This window comes from Saimiri boliviensis, chromosome 4, assembly GCF_048565385.1.
Source record: "Saimiri boliviensis isolate mSaiBol1 chromosome 4, mSaiBol1.pri, whole genome shotgun sequence".
In the NCBI taxonomy this organism is placed as follows: domain Eukaryota; kingdom Metazoa; phylum Chordata; class Mammalia; order Primates; family Cebidae; genus Saimiri; species Saimiri boliviensis.
Genome location: NC_133452.1, coordinates 144686518 through 144707020, shown reverse-complemented (window position 1 = coordinate 144707020; position 20503 = coordinate 144686518). Strand labels below are relative to the sequence as shown.

At 36.6% G+C, this 20503-nt stretch overlaps 1 protein-coding gene across 2 annotated transcripts in view; it reads left to right on the top strand.

Moving 5' to 3' along the window:
• Window positions 1-20503, top strand: part of F13A1 (coagulation factor XIII A chain) — a 173931-nt gene that overhangs the window by 71735 nt on the left and 81693 nt on the right. For both annotated transcript variants that reach the window (XM_010338078.3, XM_010338077.3), the window contains exon 6: window positions 381-488. In XM_010338078.3, the coding sequence (XP_010336380.1) occupies window positions 381-488 (108 nt within the window). The remainder of the gene's footprint in view (window positions 1-380; window positions 489-20503) is intronic.

The following is a 20503-nucleotide window of genomic DNA, read 5'->3' as shown; positions in this document are numbered from 1 at the left end:
TAAGACTCTGGCCTGACTTTGGTAAATCATTCATTTCTTCTTCTTGGGTGCAGGAGCCAATATGTTGAAAAGACCTTCTAAATTAACTTGAAACGTTTTCTGAAGAACTTCAACTCAGCGCATGATCCCTGAGTATATCAACTCTCTAGTAGTTCTGTTAGTGTTTCTGTCTTGCTTTTATGTTCTTATTCACTTTAATGGAAAATAAAAGATGTCTTCTTCCTTCTACTTTAATATTTCATACTAAAGATTATGGGAGATCACTATATAGGAAACACATTTTTAAACATTAGGTTGTGGCTTCCTTTTATTTTTCATCAGAGAATAATTTCTTTGCAGAGTGAACACTAAGTGGTTACTGGTTTTTTTTCTCCAAATAGTTTGAAGACAGCATCCTGGACATTTGCCTGTACGTGATGGACAAAGCACAAATGGACCTCTCTGGAAGGGGAAATCCCATCAAAGTCAGCCGTGTGGGGTCTGCAATGGTAAGCAGCAACTACTGATTCCTAAAATCTATTACATCCATCATTTGCTTCAGGATAGATGCCAGTTCGTTAAGAGCTGCTGAAATAACGACTAACACTTAATAAACTTTCATTTGTAAGATTCTAGCTTCTGACACCCAGTATAGCTTCTTGAATTCTCTGAGCTTATCATGTGCTATAAAACAAAATCATCATCTCAATACCATTTGTTTCATTGGCTTCAGACAAACGATGATAGGTATCATGATACTATAGATCAGTTATTGTTAAGAACCTCTTGCCTAGGGACTGAGGAGTGATCATGACAAAAATGTCAATGACTATAATTAAACAGTCGATCAACCAAACATCAAGGTGCACAGACGATGTGCGAGGCACAGCTTTTCTCCATTTTCACACTGATAGTAAGAGTGAAGAAATGAATGCTTCCAACTCATCCTAACTCCTGTTGCAAGGATGTGTCACTGTAGAGCTTTCTCACTTATGAAGTGGTATTGATTCTTCACAGCATCCTGTGAGGTAAGTAGGGCAGGCATTACTCATGCCCTTTTGCAAGTTAGGACACAAGGTAAGGACAGCTTTCAGTGACAAAGCTGAAGCCGAATTCCAGTCTGCTGACTTCAGATCTAGATATTTTCTACCTTCGATGCTGCTCTCTGCAGGAGATCTTGAAAAACCTTTAAGAATGCAGATATCCTGCAGTGGAACAGCTTTCTGAGAAAGGAGTTAGAACTCCCATGAGTAGGAAGGGTGGGACGTTGATAAAATGGGATGTCCAGGACCTGTGCAGTCCTGGATTATACCAATGTACTTAGCATGTAGAGCCAGACTTTGGTACAGAGAAGCATATCCAATCTGGCTAAAGAGTGGATTATTTCTGAAGAAATGTTAAGCTGGGTGGTATTTCAAACAATCAAAGATTGAGGAAAAGAAATATTTACATTACTGATTTCCTTAAGTTATCTAAGAAATTCTCTCTATGAAAAAATGTTGTGTTTGAGTTTGGTTTGTATATTCTTTTGAGTTAAATGAAATCAATATTGTTAATATAGAAAGATTAGACTGAGAATAATATGAAATATAATTTCTGGTTATCTTTTAAGAACAGTTGCTTTTGTTAATAACTAAGCTACATGTAAATTTAAGAAACAGTGGAGCTTAAAAAGTGAAAGTAGAAACCAACATATAAAGGCAGCTTGCTTTCTGTGCATTTACATTCCCTAATGATAAGACAATGAATTCCAAAGATTTGGAGGAATGTAGAATTGGGGAAATGTTTACAAAATTGTCATGACCATTTATAACCAACATATTTTAGACCTGTGACTGATCACTATATTTCCTGCTTTGCTGACAAGATTTCTCTTTTTCTTCTTTGAATTTACTATAACGATTTTGCAGTGAGAGGGGAAGCAACAGCTAGCAGTGGTTACATTTAAATTAGCAGTTACATTTAAATCCTTCTTAAGTGTTCTAAAATGATACTCTCGCTCAGCAGCATAAGCTTACTCACACGTTGTGTGTAGTTTTACACACCCAGAAGTCAGAAATCACTGCCTAACATAAGCCAGTGCAAGAGGGAAGCAGACAGGGAGCAGCTAACCTAATGCTGCCTGTGGTGGCGCCTGGCCAAGCAGAAGCTGTTAAGTATTGAATGAGCACACATACTCTTAATGCAAATTGCCTTAAGATTTTATTAATCAAAAAAAAAAGATTTTATTAATCATATAAAGCCTATAAAGTTCTAAGTTTGAAATGTATATCCCAATTAAAAAGTTTAAAACTAGGCAGAGAAAATCTATTTGGAAAATGCTTCGGTTTTCTTTTTGGAGGGGAAGAACTTGGATGTTATGGGATAGAGGCCCTGATCCTAGCCATTTTGAGCAATATCTCCATCTCCATCACACCCTTGTTTACATACATGAAATGTTCCATGGTTTTCAAAAACACTTTCACCTCTATTAGCTCCTTTAAGCCTTAGAATACATCTGTGAATCCTTCCAAAATCTGCTCAGTTTTAATAATTTTAAAAGCGAAAATATGGAGCATCCAAAAATCAATTTTAAAAATGACACAGAAGAAACATCAACTGCTTTTTGGTCATTCAGGCAGTTAACTCTCCCTTTCACAAATCCGGGAAATCTATCATGAAACTTCTGAATGCAGTTAAACAAAGAACAATGAAAAAAATCTTTTAATTTCTCAATTAATAATTTGACTTTATTAGTATGGAAAGATGTGTTTAGAGAGCCCAAAAGAAAGTGTTTTGAAGTTGTGGAATCCTAGCCAGAACCCTGTCACAGGATGATGGGGCTGTGCGTGTTCTCTCAGGGTTTCGGCTCAGGCCTCAGGTAAAACAGAGGCTGATAACACAGTTGTTCTGAATTCCTCTCAAACTCCTCCCATCCTGGCCATAGAGGCTGGAAATCCCTTTTGCAGGATGCAAATGTCAGAACAGAGGTAGAGGTGGCATGCGAACTCTCCAGAAGGAATAGTACATGAACCTCAATTCATGTCCAGGTGAGAGTGAAGGCAGGCAGAACTTTCCTGAGGGCACTTGTTGCTGAGAAACAGTGAGGATGGGCAGCCCAGTCCTTGCTGAGTATCTGAAGCGAGTGGAGCTGGGTGGGGACAAGACACAGAGCACATGACTAGGGACCCAAAGACAAATTTGCCTACTTTGGTCAAGGCCAAGTCTAGCACTGAAGGTTGGCAGGGAGTTTTCAGGAAATAGGTGGGTGTATGTTGGAAAAAACGAAAAAAACAAAACAAAACAAACAAACAAACAAACAAACAAGCACAGATAACCCAAATTGTGCAAACTTTCAATGATGATAAGAATCTGAATCTACTCGGGATACAAGTTATCATAACTGTTCTCTTACCAGTTGTGACAACCTAAAATGATTCCAGATATTGCCAAACATCCACTGGAGATAAAAATCACCCTTAGTGAGGACCACAGCACTAATCCCCTCTGTGACTCAGTTTCCCTGCCTGTGGAATGTAAGTAACACTCTCTTTTCACCTTTATAGAGAATCTGTCTTCCCTGTCTTTCTATTTCAAAACTTGCTGGGTTTTATCCTTTACTGAGAAGAAAGTGAAGGCAACATCATTTGGGAAGCGACTCAGCTCATGTCGAGAGATTGGACCTTGATTCTGGTTGTGCTATTAACTTACTGTGTGACCCAGGGTAAATAATTAACCTCTGCTGGCTTCACATCTTTGTCTTTAAAGTGAAATTTTGACTCTGTACTCAAACCATATTGGCAGCAAGAATATTCTTTTATTCTTCAAAACAGTGCCCTCTATTATCCTTTTTTTTTTGTCTTTATAAATTCAGTATATTCCCTTGTTCTTATTTTGAGTTCCTATTATTTCACTTGGATGTAAAAGTAGGAAAAGTTATGATAATCTGGACAGCCTAGGGCTATTGGAGTTTCCCAGGAGAAAGCAAGTCCAAAATGCTTTATTCTCATTGTCTGGGGATTAGGCCTGAGATGTTATAACCTAACATAAGCTAAGTTTTTCTTAAGCTTCTTTAAATACTGAGTGGTGCATTCTACCAAGCCATACTGCAGATTGATTTAGGAGAGAAAAGAAAAAAAGAGAAGCAATTACGAAAAATGAAGAAACTTGACCAAAGTTATACTGCTTCCTTTAAATTGCATTGCTCGATTGCTGCTTTCCCTCCAATGCATTTCTGATGTGACAGTCCCCACCAGGAAAATTGCCAGGGAAACCTAAGAAGAATGCTTAACTTTGTGCCATCTGAACACTTACTTTACTCACATGGCATTAATAAAGGATTCTATTGCTAGCTCCTAAAGTTGCTGTGAATAAGCCAGACATGGACTCTGAGCCCCGAGTCAGACTATCAAAGCAGGTGGGCCATGACATGTGACAAGGACAATATGGTTCTGGGGAAAAGGGAAGGCTGTGCAACCACCTGTCATTACTGTGGGGTGGTTACCTGTCTATGCCTGTTCCTGCCTCCTGACTGATTGGATCTGGCAGCAACTATGGGCAGAGAACTTCCCCCAAGGAGATACAGCTGCTTCTGCAAAGGCTGCTGCTACTGCAGATAATGGCTCGTTATTCACTGTGAAACCCCCACATATACCACCTCCATCCATATTTGCTCCAGTGGACTAAGGCATTACCAGTGGAGGATCTGTGTTGAAACACACACAGAACTAGCATGTGCAATGAGTCTTCTCGGTGAGGAAGCAGAAGCCCTTGGACGTGATGTCACTCACTCAAAGTCACACAGCGAATAAGTGGCTGAGCTGAAACCAGATATTGTCCTTATTCTCAGATCATATTACCTTAGAGGGCCACTACCAGCACCTTATTGCCAATAACACAATTACTATATCAAATTAGGTAGCTATCTCCTAGAAGAGAACAGAGCCCCAAGGGAATGGAGCCCAGATGAGGTGAATTTTGAAATTGGGGAATAAGTGAAAAAAGGTATAAATCAGAGGATTCTAAATAGCCATAGGCACTGGGATCCTGAAGAATGAGTTTCCAAAGAAGATCAAGTACTAAATATATGATAATGATAGTAGTGTTTGGTGATCATGGTGATAGAGGTGGTGATGATGGTGATAATAATGCTGGTAATGGTTGTGGTGATTATGGTGATGATAGTAATGGTGATGATGGTAGTGGTGGTGGAGATGATGATGGTGATGGTGGAGGTGATGGTAGGAGTGATGGTGGTGGTGATTATGATGGTGATGATGGTGGTGGTAGTGGTAGTGGTGGTAGTGATGGTAAAACACTTATTAATTCATTTATTTAACAACTGTATATTGAGAATCTACCAGTTTAAGCACAGGAGTACAATTGTGAACATAATTAAGTTTCTGCCTTCACAGAACTTACAATCTAACAGAGGACACAGAGTAGTAAATAGCAAATTTTAGCTCAGCATGGCAAATTGTCTGATGGAAATAAGCATAGGATTGTATGGGAAAGAAAATCTCTCAAATTTAGCTCAAGGGTTTCCCAGGACTAAACATTAACTTAACCAGTGTGGGGATATTGGATCAAAAGACAGAGGATGTCTGAGGTCCCACAGCAATAACTAACCATGCTATTATTTGAAGAAACCTTTCCTCCATGGTGGAAATTGTATACAAACAGCTAGTCGCCATAAGCACTGGAGAAAAATGTAGTAGGGGCTTATTTGCTCTTCTGGGGGCTTGTTTGTTTTGCAATTCGGAAAATGAAGGTTGACACAAGTGACGTTTGTTCCATAGGATCTCAACATTTACAGTTACTTGATTCCACGGTATTCTGATTCCGTTGTAGTAAGAAAAAAGGTAATATTAATGAGGAAATTAGGAAGATAGGAAGGGAGAAAAAAAGTCAATATAGTTACGTATTTTTAAATTTCAGTGTTTGTACTGTTGCCATCCTGGACTTTCCAGCTTCCCTTGAGATGTATGCATTTATTTTTAACCCTGGCCTTTTGCTAATATCGAACTAGAATGCCATCATTAATCCCCATTAATACTTTGCTCTGACTATGCCTTTTGGGAACTAACTCATGACTAAACTTTTTTAACCAATCAATGTTCAATGTACTCTTTAGCATTAAAAAAAATCTTGAACTTCAGCTAGTAAATCAAATTGACCACAATTGGGAGTAGGCCCTGAATTTTCCTAGGACCCAGTACAAGATGAATGACTGTAGACCTCTGAGATGAAACGGACTTCAGTGCTTCTGATCCTCCTGCATGTGTGGTCCTATAGATAAACAGAAAATAAAGTTATTTTCTCTTTGTCCATCTTTTCCTCCCCTTCTTTTTGTTTCAGTATTTAGAAAGTTTTTTTTTTCTTTCCATACATGGAAAAGACAGTAATGACATAACTACTTTGATAACTTGACAAGCAATGCCATAGAGGGCTTACTATAAAACCATGTTTTGTTCATTTTCTTTCCATTGTTTACTTAGTCATCTTATGGGAAGCCTCATATTAAGCAAACCTCTTCATGCAACAAACCTTAATTATAAATATTCAGATTACATTTAAAAGTTCACTTAATTAGAAATTTCTTTTTTATTTTATTTTATTTTATTTTATTTTATTTTATTTTATTTTTATTTTTTTATTGCATTTTAGGTTTTGGGGTACATGTGATGAACATGCAAGATTGTTGCAGAGGTACACACATGGCAGTGTGGTTTGCTGTCTTCCGTCCCCTCACCTGTATCTGTCATTTCTCCCCATGCTATCTCTTCCCACCTCCCCACCGCCCGCCCCTCCCCCATTCCCCCCCAACAGACCCCAGTGTGTAGTGCTCCCCTCCCTGTGTCCATGTGTTCTCATTGTTCAACACCCACCTATGAGTGAGAATATACGGTGTTTGATTTTCTGCTCTTGTGTCAGTTTGCTGAGAATGATGGTTTCCAGGTTCATCCATGTCCCTACAAAGGATGTAAACTCATCGTTTTTGATGGCTGCGTAATATTCCATGGTGTATATGTACCACATTTTCCCTATCCAGTCTATCATCGTTGGGCATTTGGGTTGGTTCCAGGTCTTTGCTATTGTAAACAGTGCTGCAATGAACATTCGTGTGCACGTGTCCTTGTAGTAGAATGATTTATAATCCTTTGGATATATACCCAGTAATGGGATTGCTGGGTCAAATGGACACCTGAGTCATCCCAAATGAACTGTAAAGTCAGAAATAAATACATAAAGTTTATTCCTTGATCATACAGACCAGTCACCGTGTACTTTCAAAACAGTTTTTTAAAAAATTTTTTTAATTACAAAGCAATATCTAACCCATCCTTTGGTTTATAAAGCAGCTAAAACATCCTTTGTTGGAGTGAACAGTTATAGATACATCTAAGGACCCAGGTGTTCAGTGGCCATTGTCCTTTACCTTTTTGAATTACCAAGAAAGTTTTTCACATATGGATCTTATATTTTTTTTATTTTACCTATCAAAAAAACCATGATTATGTAATAATAACTTGTTTCCCCATTCTTGTGTCAGATTTATATAACTGCCAATGAGAACTTCTAATGGTGGTAAGAGTAGTAATTATCTCTACCAGATAATGAGTATGACCACACTGAATGTGATTCAGTGTCACCTTTGTAGGGGTAAAGATACAACTTCCATCTGGTCTTTTATACAAGTGACAAGAGCACACCTGCATTACTAACCCGCAGATGCCTAGAGGTCAAAATTCTCCGGCTGGTGACCACTGCCAGATGTAGGCTTCATGACAGATTTGAGTCTCCATCCAGAGTTTCTGGGTCTCCAACCCTATCAGCATTTATTTAAAAGCGTTATTGTCTCTTTCCATGATTCACATCAGGAATGAAATTCCTCACTTTGGAAAGGCAGGAAAAGGTATACGTCTCTGGTGTTCCTTGCAATCTTTCTAATTGTAACGCGTATCAATTAGTAAAAGCTCTCACGGTGACAACTTTTGGAGAATCCACTGACTGGTATTAATGAAGGATATTTCTGTAGTCCAACAGAGTAAAGTACTAATTAGTAACTCTAAAAAGATTTTTAGAAAACCATTAAAGTTACAGTCAATGTATTTCTAAGAATGAAAGTCATTTTTCTAAATTCTAAAATGACCCAGGGAATTCAATGATGAATTGGAGGTACAGGCTCAAGGCGATTCTCTAATATAGTCAAAGTAAACAATATCATAAGGTCACCTTATTCACCAGGGATTTTCATTTCTGTTTGTTGAAGATTTTTAAAAAATTGACAAATCTATTGGAAGCCAGTGGAAAAATGGGACTTATCTAGCAGAAAGTATCTTCAAAGCCACTTTTGAGAAATTACGTTAAGTCCATTCCAGAAATAACCAATATGCAGGTGGAGAGACTGAGGTATCAGGAAGTTAAGTAACTTTATCCAAGGTTGCTGATAGCACTGAAGGTGGGTCATGAGTTGTCTGGCCCCACTGATTCACGCAAAATGTTATATTTCCTCTGGATTTGTCCTCTGCCCGTCCTCTCTCCAGGTCTCATGAGCTTCTTGGGCACAAATATAATGCCTTTTACATGCCCTGTCTGATTCAATCCTTCTCTTTCAGGTGGGGGCATGGGGGGACAACGAACTGCTCAGACATTATCTTTTTTCTCTTAGGGTAAAAGCCAGCAATTTAATGAAGTTTCCATTTGTGGCCAAACAGCTTGGTTTCTCAATTATTAAGCTTACATTTGTTATGCCTCTTCTCCCCATATTTTTGGAGAAAAACAGACATTTATTACAAGCCATCTCTCAAATGTGATAATCATAAGCAATCTAAATGTCTGCTTCCCTTGAATTGCTTCCTGGAATGAGGTTTCAATGCTGCAGCTATCTTGTAATCACACAGGCTATTTTCTGAAACACGGGGATGCTTTACAGCACTCCCTCCAAGCTGTGCGGTTGGTGCTGCTCTGGTCTCCTGGGGCCAGCATCCCCAGGACAGATGGATAACAAAGGAGCCAAGCCAGCTCAGCCCTTTAGGATATGCGCAGCTTCACGTCCCTTGGGTTTCCTTCATACCTTCTTCCCCCTCCCCTCTTATGTTACATTTTCTCTTTCCTTCTCCTGCTCTGCATTTTTCCCTGTCCCATCCGTCCATTCCTTTCATTCAGGCATTTTCGAAGGCCTGTTCTTTACTAGCTCCACATCATGCAGCAGTGGTCTGGCAATGAAAAAGGCAGGCCACACTCAAAGACCTCGAAATCTTAGTTTCTCTCTCTCAGTCCACATTTGGTTATTTCTCTCATTATTGTCAATTAGTAAAATACGTTTTGGCCAAACAAGCGTCCTTAGTTACTAAGGGTGACAAGGTTAATAATTTCTTGTTGTAATAGTTGCCACAAAAAATGAGTCTAATTACCCACCCCTGTCAGAGGTTTGGTCATATATATACCAAAGGACATTCATATATCAGTAGTTATATGCTTCATACTATTCATTCGGGTTAGTTCCTGTTTTTTTTTAATTGAAGTACAATTTACATAGAGTAAAAAATCATGGATATTAAATGCACAATTCAATGAGTTTTCATTGGGGCAATTACCACCCCAATCAAACTATAGATATTTCCATAAGCCTGAAAGCTTCCCTCGTGCTTATTCCAGTCAATTCCCACCTCATTGCGCAGCTGCTATTCTCATTTCTTGCAACGGGTTAGATTTGTCTATGCTTAAATTTCAAGTTAATGGATTCAGACAGTAGAGATGGGGCTGGCTTCTCTTACTCCATCAATTGTTGCATGTGTTTTCAATTTTTTCCTTACCAAGAGGCATTTTATTGTATTGTATATCATAATTTGTCTATCCATTCACCTATTGATAGATGTTTGAGATGTCTCCAATTTGGAACTATTATGAATACAGTTACTGTAAACATTCTTGTACAGTGTTTACAGGAACATGTATTCATGTACATGTTTTCATATGTCTGGAATAAATAGCTGAAGAGAGCATGCCTAGATCAGAAGATATGTATATATTTAACTTTGTAAGAACCTGCTAGTTTTTCAAAGAAGCTCTACTGTTTTACATTCCTGCCAGCAATGTCTGAGAGTTCCAGTTTCTCCACAACTTCACCAGTTCTTGATGTCTTGAAGCTTTTTAATTTTAACCAATCAAATGGGTGTATACTGGCATTTCATTGTAGTTTTAATTTTTTTTATTTCCCTGATGGCTAATGGTGTTGAGAACATTTTAATACATTTATTGGACATATATATATATATATATATATATATATATATATACACACACACACACATATGCAGCATATTTTCAAATCTACTGTTTTTCTTATTGAGTCATTTGTACTTTTATTACTGAGTTATAGTTGCTCTGTGTATATTCTGAATATCTCTCATTTGTCAGACATGTATAGAATATATTTTCCCCAAACTGCCCTATAGTTATATTTTATAAATGACATATTTTAAGTAACAGAAGTTTTTAAAGTTTACAAAGTCAATTTTTTTCATTTTTTTAATAGTCCTCCCCAGTAAATATTATTTTCACATGAAGAGATTCTCCTGTTTTATTTTCAAAGCTTTATAATTTGAACTTTTACATTTTGGTCTATGATCTATCTTGAATCCTCTTTTTGTGTTGTGTGAGGTGGGGATCAAATAATATTTTTTCCCGAATCTATCCATTTGCTCCAGCAGCATTTCTTGAAAAGACCCTTGGAAAGGCTTTCAAAAGACTTTCTTTTGTGGAAAAGACTATCATTTTCTTCACTGAATTGCTTTGGTGACTTTGTCGGAAATCAAATGTCTGTATGAGTATATTTCTATATTCCCTATTCCATTCCATTGGTTGATACGTCTGTCCTTATATGACAATACCATACTGCCTTGATTACTGCTTTCCTCTACTAAATCTTCAAATCAGGTAGTCATTCATTTTTGTTCTTCTTTTTCAATATTATGTTTAGTTATTCTAGATTCTTTGCATTGCTATGTAAATTTTGGAAACAACTTGCCAACTTTAACCAAATACTTATTGGCATTCTAACTATCCCATTGTCTTGATCTAGTAAAGAAATATTAAAAGGTAGCCTATACCCATCTTCCAGTGACAGCACATCCATTTATTCAATGGAACTTACTGAGTTTTCACTCTGTGCTAGCCCTGGGAATACAAAGTCAAAACAGCATGGTGTCTTCTTTCCTTCTGGGAACATAGTCTGGAAAAAGAACAAAGACAGTCTAACCAATGACACAATGCAATGTGATAAATGGATAGTACTATGCAAAGAGTACTATGTGATCAAAGAGCAAGGACATCCAAATCAGAGTGATAGGTAAAGATTCCCAGAGTGAAACCAGCTGAATTTTAAAGGATCAACAGGCCACTAGGCAAAGAAGAGGTTTGAGTGTGGAAGGACATTCCAGAGGGAGAGAATAAACTTTCCAGCAGAAGCAAGGCAGAAAACAGCTTGTTGTTAAGCAAGCCAGTATGAAAAACCAAAGAGAGGTAGATTATTTTCCTTTCCTTTGGACCAAGTATGTGACCCTGGCTGTTTTAAGTGCCATGAAAGCCCAGAAAAAAATTAAGGTTGAGGAGCCAGGCAAGGGAAGAAACAGAATTGCTGCTATCCTATTTCTTTTTTCTTGTGCATTTTCTGGGATGCCTGCCTATGGAATAACCTGAGTACTTGACCTTCAGCTCATCTCCCTTTCCTTCCTTACAACGTAACTTGGCAAATGGCGGAGCAGGCACAAAAACAGATCTCTACATTCCCAGACCAATGACCTTTTAAATTTTATTTTTTAGAACTATTTTTTTCAAATAGCAATTGAATCCAAATACATAAAAGAGAAAAAGCAGAGCACCTATTATTAAAGAAAGGTGATGACTGCAGCCTCAACTACCAACATTAAGTTCTCTTCTGCCCCACCCCACAACACCATAACTACAGCCAAGCATGCCGTGAAGCATAATTTGACATCTACCACGCCACTTCCACCTGTGCATGAGTCTGGTCACCACCAGACTGTAGCTGGGGACTTGTAGTTCACAAAACCTGGTAACAATTTTCTACAGGAAATAATTCTTCTCCTTGCCAAATTTAATGCTAGGACTTTGATGTCAATTCACGTTACCCAACATCAAAATTCATTTTCCAATGGTCTTTGAGAAACTGTTACGAACAAAATTAGGTATAAAACTATTTCCAAAAAGAGTTATAGAAATCCTACCCTTTATGAGGACATAACTTTGAACAATGAAATTTAATGGAATATAATAGGTTTATAACAGAGAAAAGTCATTTTATCATAGCTGTATAAAATATGCACACAGGAGACAAATACCTTTACATATTTTTTTAAAAAGCAGAAAAAAATAGTAACTATACAAAATGTTAAGGTCTGTGCTACAGGAAATCGAAGATCAAGATGTGTCACATTTCTTTTTTTTTAGTATCAAGTTAGAATATGCTTATATTCCAATGACCAAAATTAGACAGAGTCAGTATGGGCCATATTTTAAGACTCTTTCTATTCTTTGAATTATACAGGAGAAATAGTTTTTAAATCGAAAATAATGTTGTACTATAGATGCTGGTTTAATTTAAAAGTCTTCATTGATTTTTATAGCTTTATTGAGGTATAGTTGACAATAAAATATGCATACAAATAGGTAATGTTGACATGTGTATGTTCCCATGAAACGATCACTAACATCAAAATAATGAATATATCCATTGCTCCCAGAAGTTTCCCTATTGTAATTTCTTCCTTAAACCACTCCCTGCTTTGTGTATCATCCCCCACCACTGCTTAGCCTTCTATCATTATACATTGATTTGTATTTTCTAGACTCTTACACAAATATAATCATGCAGTATGCACTCTTTGTCAGGCTTTTATGCTTCCTTACTGTATTCTGAGCTTCATCCATGCTGTTGTTTGTTTCAGTAGTTCATTCCTCTTTATTGCTGAGCAGTAGTGTTTCATTGCATGGATGAATTACTATTTGCCCATGTATTTACTTGTGGATGGACATTTGGGCCATTTCAGTCAAAAGCCCGAAACTGTAGCTTAAAATACTTTTGTAAAAGCCTTTGTACAGACATAAGCTTTTATTTCTCTTAGGTAAATACCTGGAGTGAGATGGCTGAGTCATAAGCTAAATATAGGTTTAATTTTTAAGAAACTACCAAACTGTTTCCTAAAGTGGATGGGCGTTTTACATCCCTACCAGCAGCATATGAGAGTCTCAAGTGTTTCATATTTTTCTGACACTTGATATCATCAGGCTTTTTAGTCTTAGACTTAATAGATGTGCAATGTTATCTTGCTGTGGTTTTGATTTGTATTTCCTCAATGGCTGATGGTACTGAACATCTTTTGTTGTGATTGGCCACCCATGTACTTTCTTTGATGGAATATCTGTTCAAATATTTTTCTCTTGTTTTAAGATTGTGCTTGTTTTCTTACTGCTGAGTTTCGAGTGTTCTTTACATATTTTGAATACAAGTTATTTTTTTTATCAGATAAAGGATTTAGAAATTTATTCTTCCACTCTGGTTTTATTTTTTCATTTATTCACAGGATCTTTCAAAGAACGAAAGCTCTTAATTTTTATGAAGTCCAATTTATAATTTTTTTTATGGATCATGCTTTTCATATTCTATCTAAGGAAACTGCCTAACCTAAGATCGCACAATTTTCTCCTCTGCTTCCTTTTAGAAGTTTTATAACCCTAGGTTTTATATTTAGGTCTAAGATTCATTTTAAGTTTTACATATGGTACAAGGTATGAATCAAAGCTCATATTTTTGCATATGAATATCCAGTTGATGCCACCCCATTTGTTGAAATGATTTTCCTTTATCCATGAAATTTCCTTTACAACTTTATCACAAATTAATTGTATTTGTGTGAGTCTATTTCTGTGCTCTCTATTGTGTTCCATTGATCTGTTTGTATTTATGCCAAATGATGTCATACTACTTAATTTAAAAGTATTTTGTTAAACTTCAAATAGATATTTCTTCACTACAAGAGATATCATTTTTAACAGGTCTCCCCAAAGTTATTAAAAATTATAAAATCTATTAAAAGAATAAAGGAATTACATACTTTTAAATTATACTTCAACATTACATGGTATCAATTAACTGAAAGACCAACACACTAAACCATTAGCATTTTCACTCTTCCTCTCCTCTTTCTCCTATCATGTCTAATTTTTTTCTTAGGATGATTACTGTTTTTACATTATCAAGTTTTAAAATTCAACTGTAACTATAAATCTCAAAGATGCTTAACCTGTTTATATTTTTCTCACCACTGAATCTTTTATCACAGAGTCTCTGTTCCTGGGTTCTTTGTTTGATTCAGCCCCTAATTATTTTGATATCACTTTTCAGCTATTAATAGTTTGGTTATGACAGGTACTATATTCCTGAAGTCCTTCATGTTTGAAAATGTGTGCTGGTCCCCTTTCTACTTGCACACCATCTTAGCTGTGCATAATGTTCTTGATTCTACCTTTCTCCTTCTCAGGGCTACATAAATAACAATTAACAGTGTTCTGCCACTGAACAGTACTGTGGAGAAGTCTAAAGGCATTCTCATTCCTTTACTTGTTAATGCTAATGCTAATTTGCATCTTAGGTCTAGATAACTGAACAATTATTTCTTTACCTTAGTGTTCAAATTAATTAAAATTCCTAGGCAATGGGCATTTTTCACCAAATTACCCTAAAGCACAGATTATTCTTTCAAAGTGTATATTTAATTTTTCCTCAATTAAGTAAAATATTCTTACATCATAAATATATTTCCTGTTTCATTTGTTGGGTTCCCTATTTTTTTATTTCTTTATTTTATATTTTTCCATAAGTTATCGGGGTACAGGTGTGTTTGGTTACATGAGTAAGTTCTTTAGTAGTAATTCATGAGATTTTGGTGCATCCATCACCTGAGCCGTATACACTCCACCCTATTTGTTGTCTTTTCGCCCTCACCTCCCTTCCACTCTTCCCCGCCAGTCCCCAAAGTCCATTGTATCATTCTTATGCCTTTGGGTCCTAAGAGCTTAGATTCCACATATCAGTAAGAACATACGATACGTGGTTTTCCATTCTTGAGTTACTTCACTTAGGATAATAGTCTCCAAACTCATCCAGGTCGCTACAAATGCTATTAATTTACTCCTTTTTATGGCTGCGTAGTATTCCATCATATATATATATATATATATATATATATATATATATACACCACAGTTTCTTTATCCACTCATTGATTGATGGACATTTGGCTTGGTTCTGTTTTTGCTATTGTGAATTGTGTTGCAATAAACATGCATGTGCAATTACCTTTTTCAAATAATGACTTATTTTCCTCTGGGTAAATACTTAGTAGTGAGATTGCTGGATCAAATAATAGTTATACTTTTAGTTCTTTAAGGAATCTCCACTCTGTTTTCCAAATAATCTGTACTAGTTTACATTCCCACCAGCAATGTGGAAGTGTCCCCTGATTACTGCATCCATGCCAACATCTATTGTTGGTTTTCGTTTTTTAAAATTTTTTGATTACAGCCATTCTTGCAGGAATCAGGTGGTGTCACATTGTGGTTTAGATTTGCATTCCCTTATCACTAGTGATGTTGAGCATTTTTTCATATGTTTGTTAACCATTTGTATATCTTCTTTGGAGAATTGTCTATTGATGTCCTTTAGCCCACTTTTTGATGGAATTGTTTGTCTTTTTCTTACTGATTTGTTTGAGTTTCTTATAGATTCTGGATTATTAGTCCTTTGTGAGATGTATACATTGTAAGGATTTTTTTCCCACTCTGTTCATTGTCTGTTTACTCTGCTAACTGTTCCTTTTGTCAGGCAAAAGCTCTTTAGTTTAACTAAGTCCAAGTCGTTTAACTAAGTCCAAGTCCTTTATCTTTGTTTTATTGCATTTGCTTTTGGGTTCTTGGTCATGAAATCCTTGCCTAAGCCAATGTCTAGAAGGGTTTTTCCAATGTTATCTTCTAGAATTTTTATAGTTTCAGGTCTTATGTTTAAGTCCTTAATTTATCTTCAGTTGATTTTTGTATGAGGTGAGAGATGAGGATCCAGTTTAATTCTTCTACTTGTGGCTAGTCAATTATCCCAGATAATTGTTGAAAAGGGTGTCCTTTTGCCACCTTATGTTTTTATTTGCTTTGTTGAAGATCAGTTGGCTGTAAGTATTTGAGTTTAGTTCTGGCTTATCTCTTCTGTTCCAGTGGTCTATGTGCCTATTTTTATACCAGTACGATGCTGTTTTGGTGACTATGACCTTGTAGTATAGTTTGAAATCAAGCAGTGTGATGCCTCCAGATTTGTTCTTTTTGTTTAGTCTTGCTTTGACTATGCAGGCTCTTTTTTGGTTCCATATGAATTTTAGAATTATTTTTTCTAATTCTGTGAAGAATGAAGGTGATATTTTGATGGGAATTACATTGAATTTGTAGATTGCTTTTCGAAGTATGGTTATTTTCACAATATTGAGTCTACCCATCCATGAGCATGGGATGTGTTTCCATTTGTTTGTGTCATCTATGATTTGTTTCAGAGGTGTTTTGTAATTTTCCCTGTAGAGGTCTTTCAACTCTTTGGTTGGGTATATTTTTAAGTTTTTCTTTCTTTCTTCTTCTTCTTCTTCTTCTTCTTCTTCTTTTTTTTTTTACAGCTATTGTAAAAGGTTGAATGCTTGATTTGATTCTCCACTTGGTCACTGTTGGTATATAGAAGAGCTAAAAATTTGTGTACATTAATCTTGTATCTGGGAATTTTGCTGGATTCTTTCTATCAGTTCTAGCTTTCTGGAGGAGTTCCTGGAGTTTTCAAGGCAAACAATCATATTGTCAGCAAAAAGTGACAGTTTGACATCTTTCCCGATTTGGATTCCTTTTTATTTCTTTCTCTTGCCTTATGGCTCTGGCTAGGACTTCCAGTACTGTGTTGAAGAGGAGTGGTGAGAATGGGAAACCATGTTTGTTCCTGTTCTCAGAGAGAATGCTTTCAATATTTCCTTATTCAGCATCATGTTGGCTTTGGGTTTGTCATAGATGGCTTTTATTACATCAAGCTATGTCCCTTATATGCTGATTTTGCTGAGAGTTTTAATCATAAGCAATGTTGGAATTTGTTGAATGCTTTTTCTGAATCTATTGAGATGATCATGTGATTTTTGGCTTTAATTCTGTTGATGTGGTGTATCACATTTATTGACATGCATATGTTAAACCTTATCCACATCCCTGATATGAAACCCACTTGATTATGGCAGATTATCTTTTTGATATGTTGCTGGATTTGGTTAGCTAGTATCTTGTTAAAGACTTTAGCATCTATGTTCGTCAAGGTTATCGGTCTGTAGTTTTCTTTTTTGCTTATGTTCTTTCCTGGTTTTGGTATTAGGGTGATGCTGGCTTTATAGAATGAATTTGGGAAGTTTCTTCCTTTCTCTGTCTTGTGAAATAGGATCAAAAGGATTGGTACCAATTCTTCCTTGAGAGTCTGGTAAAACTCTTCTGTGAATCTGTCAGTCCTGGACCTTGGTAATTTTTAAATTACCAGTTCAATGCTGCTGCTTGTTATTGGTCTGTTCAGGATATCTAATTCTTCCTGATTTAAGCTAGAAGGGTTGTATTTTTCCAGGAATTTATCCATCTCTTCTAAGTTTTCTAGTTTATGTGTGCAAAGGTGGTCATAGTAGCCTGAATGTTCTTTTGTATTTCAGTGGTGTCAGTTGTAATATCTCCTATTTCATTTTTTAGTGAGGTTATTTGGATTTTCTCTCTTCTTTTCTTGGTTAACCTTGTTAATGGTCTATAAATCTAATTCATCTTTTCAAAGAACCAGCTTTTTGTTTCAATTATCTTTTGTTTTTTGTTTCAATTTCATTTTGTTCTCCTCTGATCTTGATTATGTTTTTTCTTCTGCTGAGTTAGGGTTTGGTTTGTCTTTGTTTCTCTAGTTCCTTGAGGTGTAACCTTTCAATGTCAGTTCGTGCTCTTTCAGTCTTTTTGATGTAGGCCTTTAGGGCTTTGAACTTTCTTCTTAGCACCACTTTTACTGTATCCCAGAGGTTTTGACAGGTTGTGTCATTATTGTCATTCAGTTCAAGTAGTTTTTAAATTTCCATCTTGATTTTGGCTCGATGCTCATTCAGAAGAAGGTTGCTTAATTTCTATGCATTTGTGTGGTTTTGAAAGTTCCTTTTGGAGTTGATTTCCAGTTTTATTTCACTGTAATCTGAGAGAGTACTTGATATAATTTCAATTTTCTTAAAGTTATTGAGGCTCGTTTTGTGGCCTATCATATTGTCTATCTTGGAGAAAGTTTCATGCACTGTTGAATAGAATCTGTATTCTGCAGTTGGATGAAACGTTCTATATATATCTGTTAAGTCCATCTGCTCCTATTGTTTAAATCCACTGTTTCTTTGTTGACTTTCTGTCTTGATGACCTGTCTAGTGTTGTCAGTGGAATATTGAAGTCCCCCACTATTATTGTGTTACTGTCTATCTTATTTCTTAGGTTTATTAGTAATTGTTTTATAAACTTGGGAGCTCCTGTGTTTGGTGCATATTTGTTTAGGATTGTTATATTTTCTTGTTGGACAAGGCCTTTTACCATTATATGATGTCCCTCTTTGTCTCTTTTAACTGCTGTTGCTTTAAAGTTTGTTTTGTCTGATATAAAAATAGCTACCCCTGCTTGCTTTTGGTGTCCACTTGCATGAAATGCCTTTTCTACACATTTACTTTAAGTTTATGTGAGTTCTTATGTGTTAGGTGAGTCTCCTGAAGTCAGCAGATAGTTGGTTGGCAAGTTCTTATCCATCCTTCAGTTCTGTATCTTTTAAGTGGAGAATTTAGGCATTTACATTCAATGGTAGTATTGAAATGTGAGGTACCATTGCAGTCATCATGCTCTTTGTTGCCTGTGTACTTTGTTTTTCTTGTTTTCTGTTTTTGCTTTTTAACTTGTATTTTTGTTTTATAGGTCCTGTGTGATTTATTTTTAAAGAGGTTCTGTTTTGATGTGTTTTCAGGATTTGTTTCAAGATTTAGAGCTCCTTTTGGCACTTCTTGTAGTGGTGACTTGGTAGTGGTGAATTCTCTCAGCATTTGTCTGAAAAAGACTATATCTTTCCTTCATATATGATGCTTAGTTTCACTGGATACAAGATTCTTGGCTGATAATTCTTTTGTTTGAGGAGGCTGAAGATAGAGTCCCAATTCCTTCTAGCTTGTAGCATTTCTGCTGAGAAATCTGCTTTTAATCTGATAGGTTTTCCCTTATACATTACCTGGTGCTTCTGTCTCACCATTTGTAAGATTCTTTCCTTCATCTTAACTTCGGATAACCTAATGACAATGTGCCTAAGCAAAGAACTTTTTGTGATGAATTTCTTGGGTGATGTTTGTGCTAATTGTATTTGGCTGTCTAGGCCTCTAGCAAGGCCAGGGAAGTTTTCTTCAGTTATTCACCCAAATATGTTTTCCAAACTTTTAGAATTCTCTTCTTCCTTAGGAACACCAATTATTCTTAGGTTTGGTAGTTTAACATAATCCCAGAGTTCTTAGAGGCTTTGTTCATATTTTCTTATTCCTTTTTCTTTGTCTTTGTTGGAGTGGGTTAATTTGAAGACCTTGTCTTCAAGCTCTGAATTCATTTATTCTAATTGTTCAATTCTATTGCTGAGGCTTTCCAGAACATTTTGCATTTCTAAAAGTGTGTCAAAAGTTTCCTGAATTTTTGCTTGTTTTTTCTTTAAGCTATCTATTTCTTTGAATATTTCTCCCTTCACTTCTTGTATCATTGTTTTTATTTCCTTCCACTGGGCTTTGCTTTTCTCTGGTCTCTACCGGATTAGCTTAATAACCAACCTCCTTAATTCTTTTTCAGGTTAATCAGGGATTTCTTCTTGGTTTGGATCCATTGCTGGTGAACTAGCATGATTTTGAGGGGTGTTGAAGAGCCTTGTTTTGTCATATTACCAGAATTCATTTTCTGGTTCCTTGTCATTTGGGTAGGCTCTGTCAGAGGGAGGGTCCAAGGCTGATGGCTGTTGTTCAGATTAATTTGTCCCATGGATATTCTCTTGAGGTAGTACTCTCTCCCTTTTCCTATGGATGTGGCTTCCTGTGAGTCGAATTGCAGTGATTGCCTGTCTTTTAGGTCTAGCCACCCAGTGCATCTACCCAGCTCTGGGCTGGTACTCTGCACAGAGTCCTGTGATGTGAAGCAGGTTGTCAGGGATGGATACCAGTGCATGTTCCAGTGGAGGTGGCTGGACTCCAGTGGGGTGCAATGGACTCCATTAGGGTTCTTAGCTTTGGTGGTTTAATGCTCTACTTTTGTGCTGGTTGGCCTCCTGCTAGGAGGTGGCATTTTCTAGAGAGCATCAGCTGTGGTAGTATGGGGAGGAACCAGTGGTGGGTGGGGCCCCAGAACTCCCAAGACTGTATGCCCTTTGTCTTCCACTAC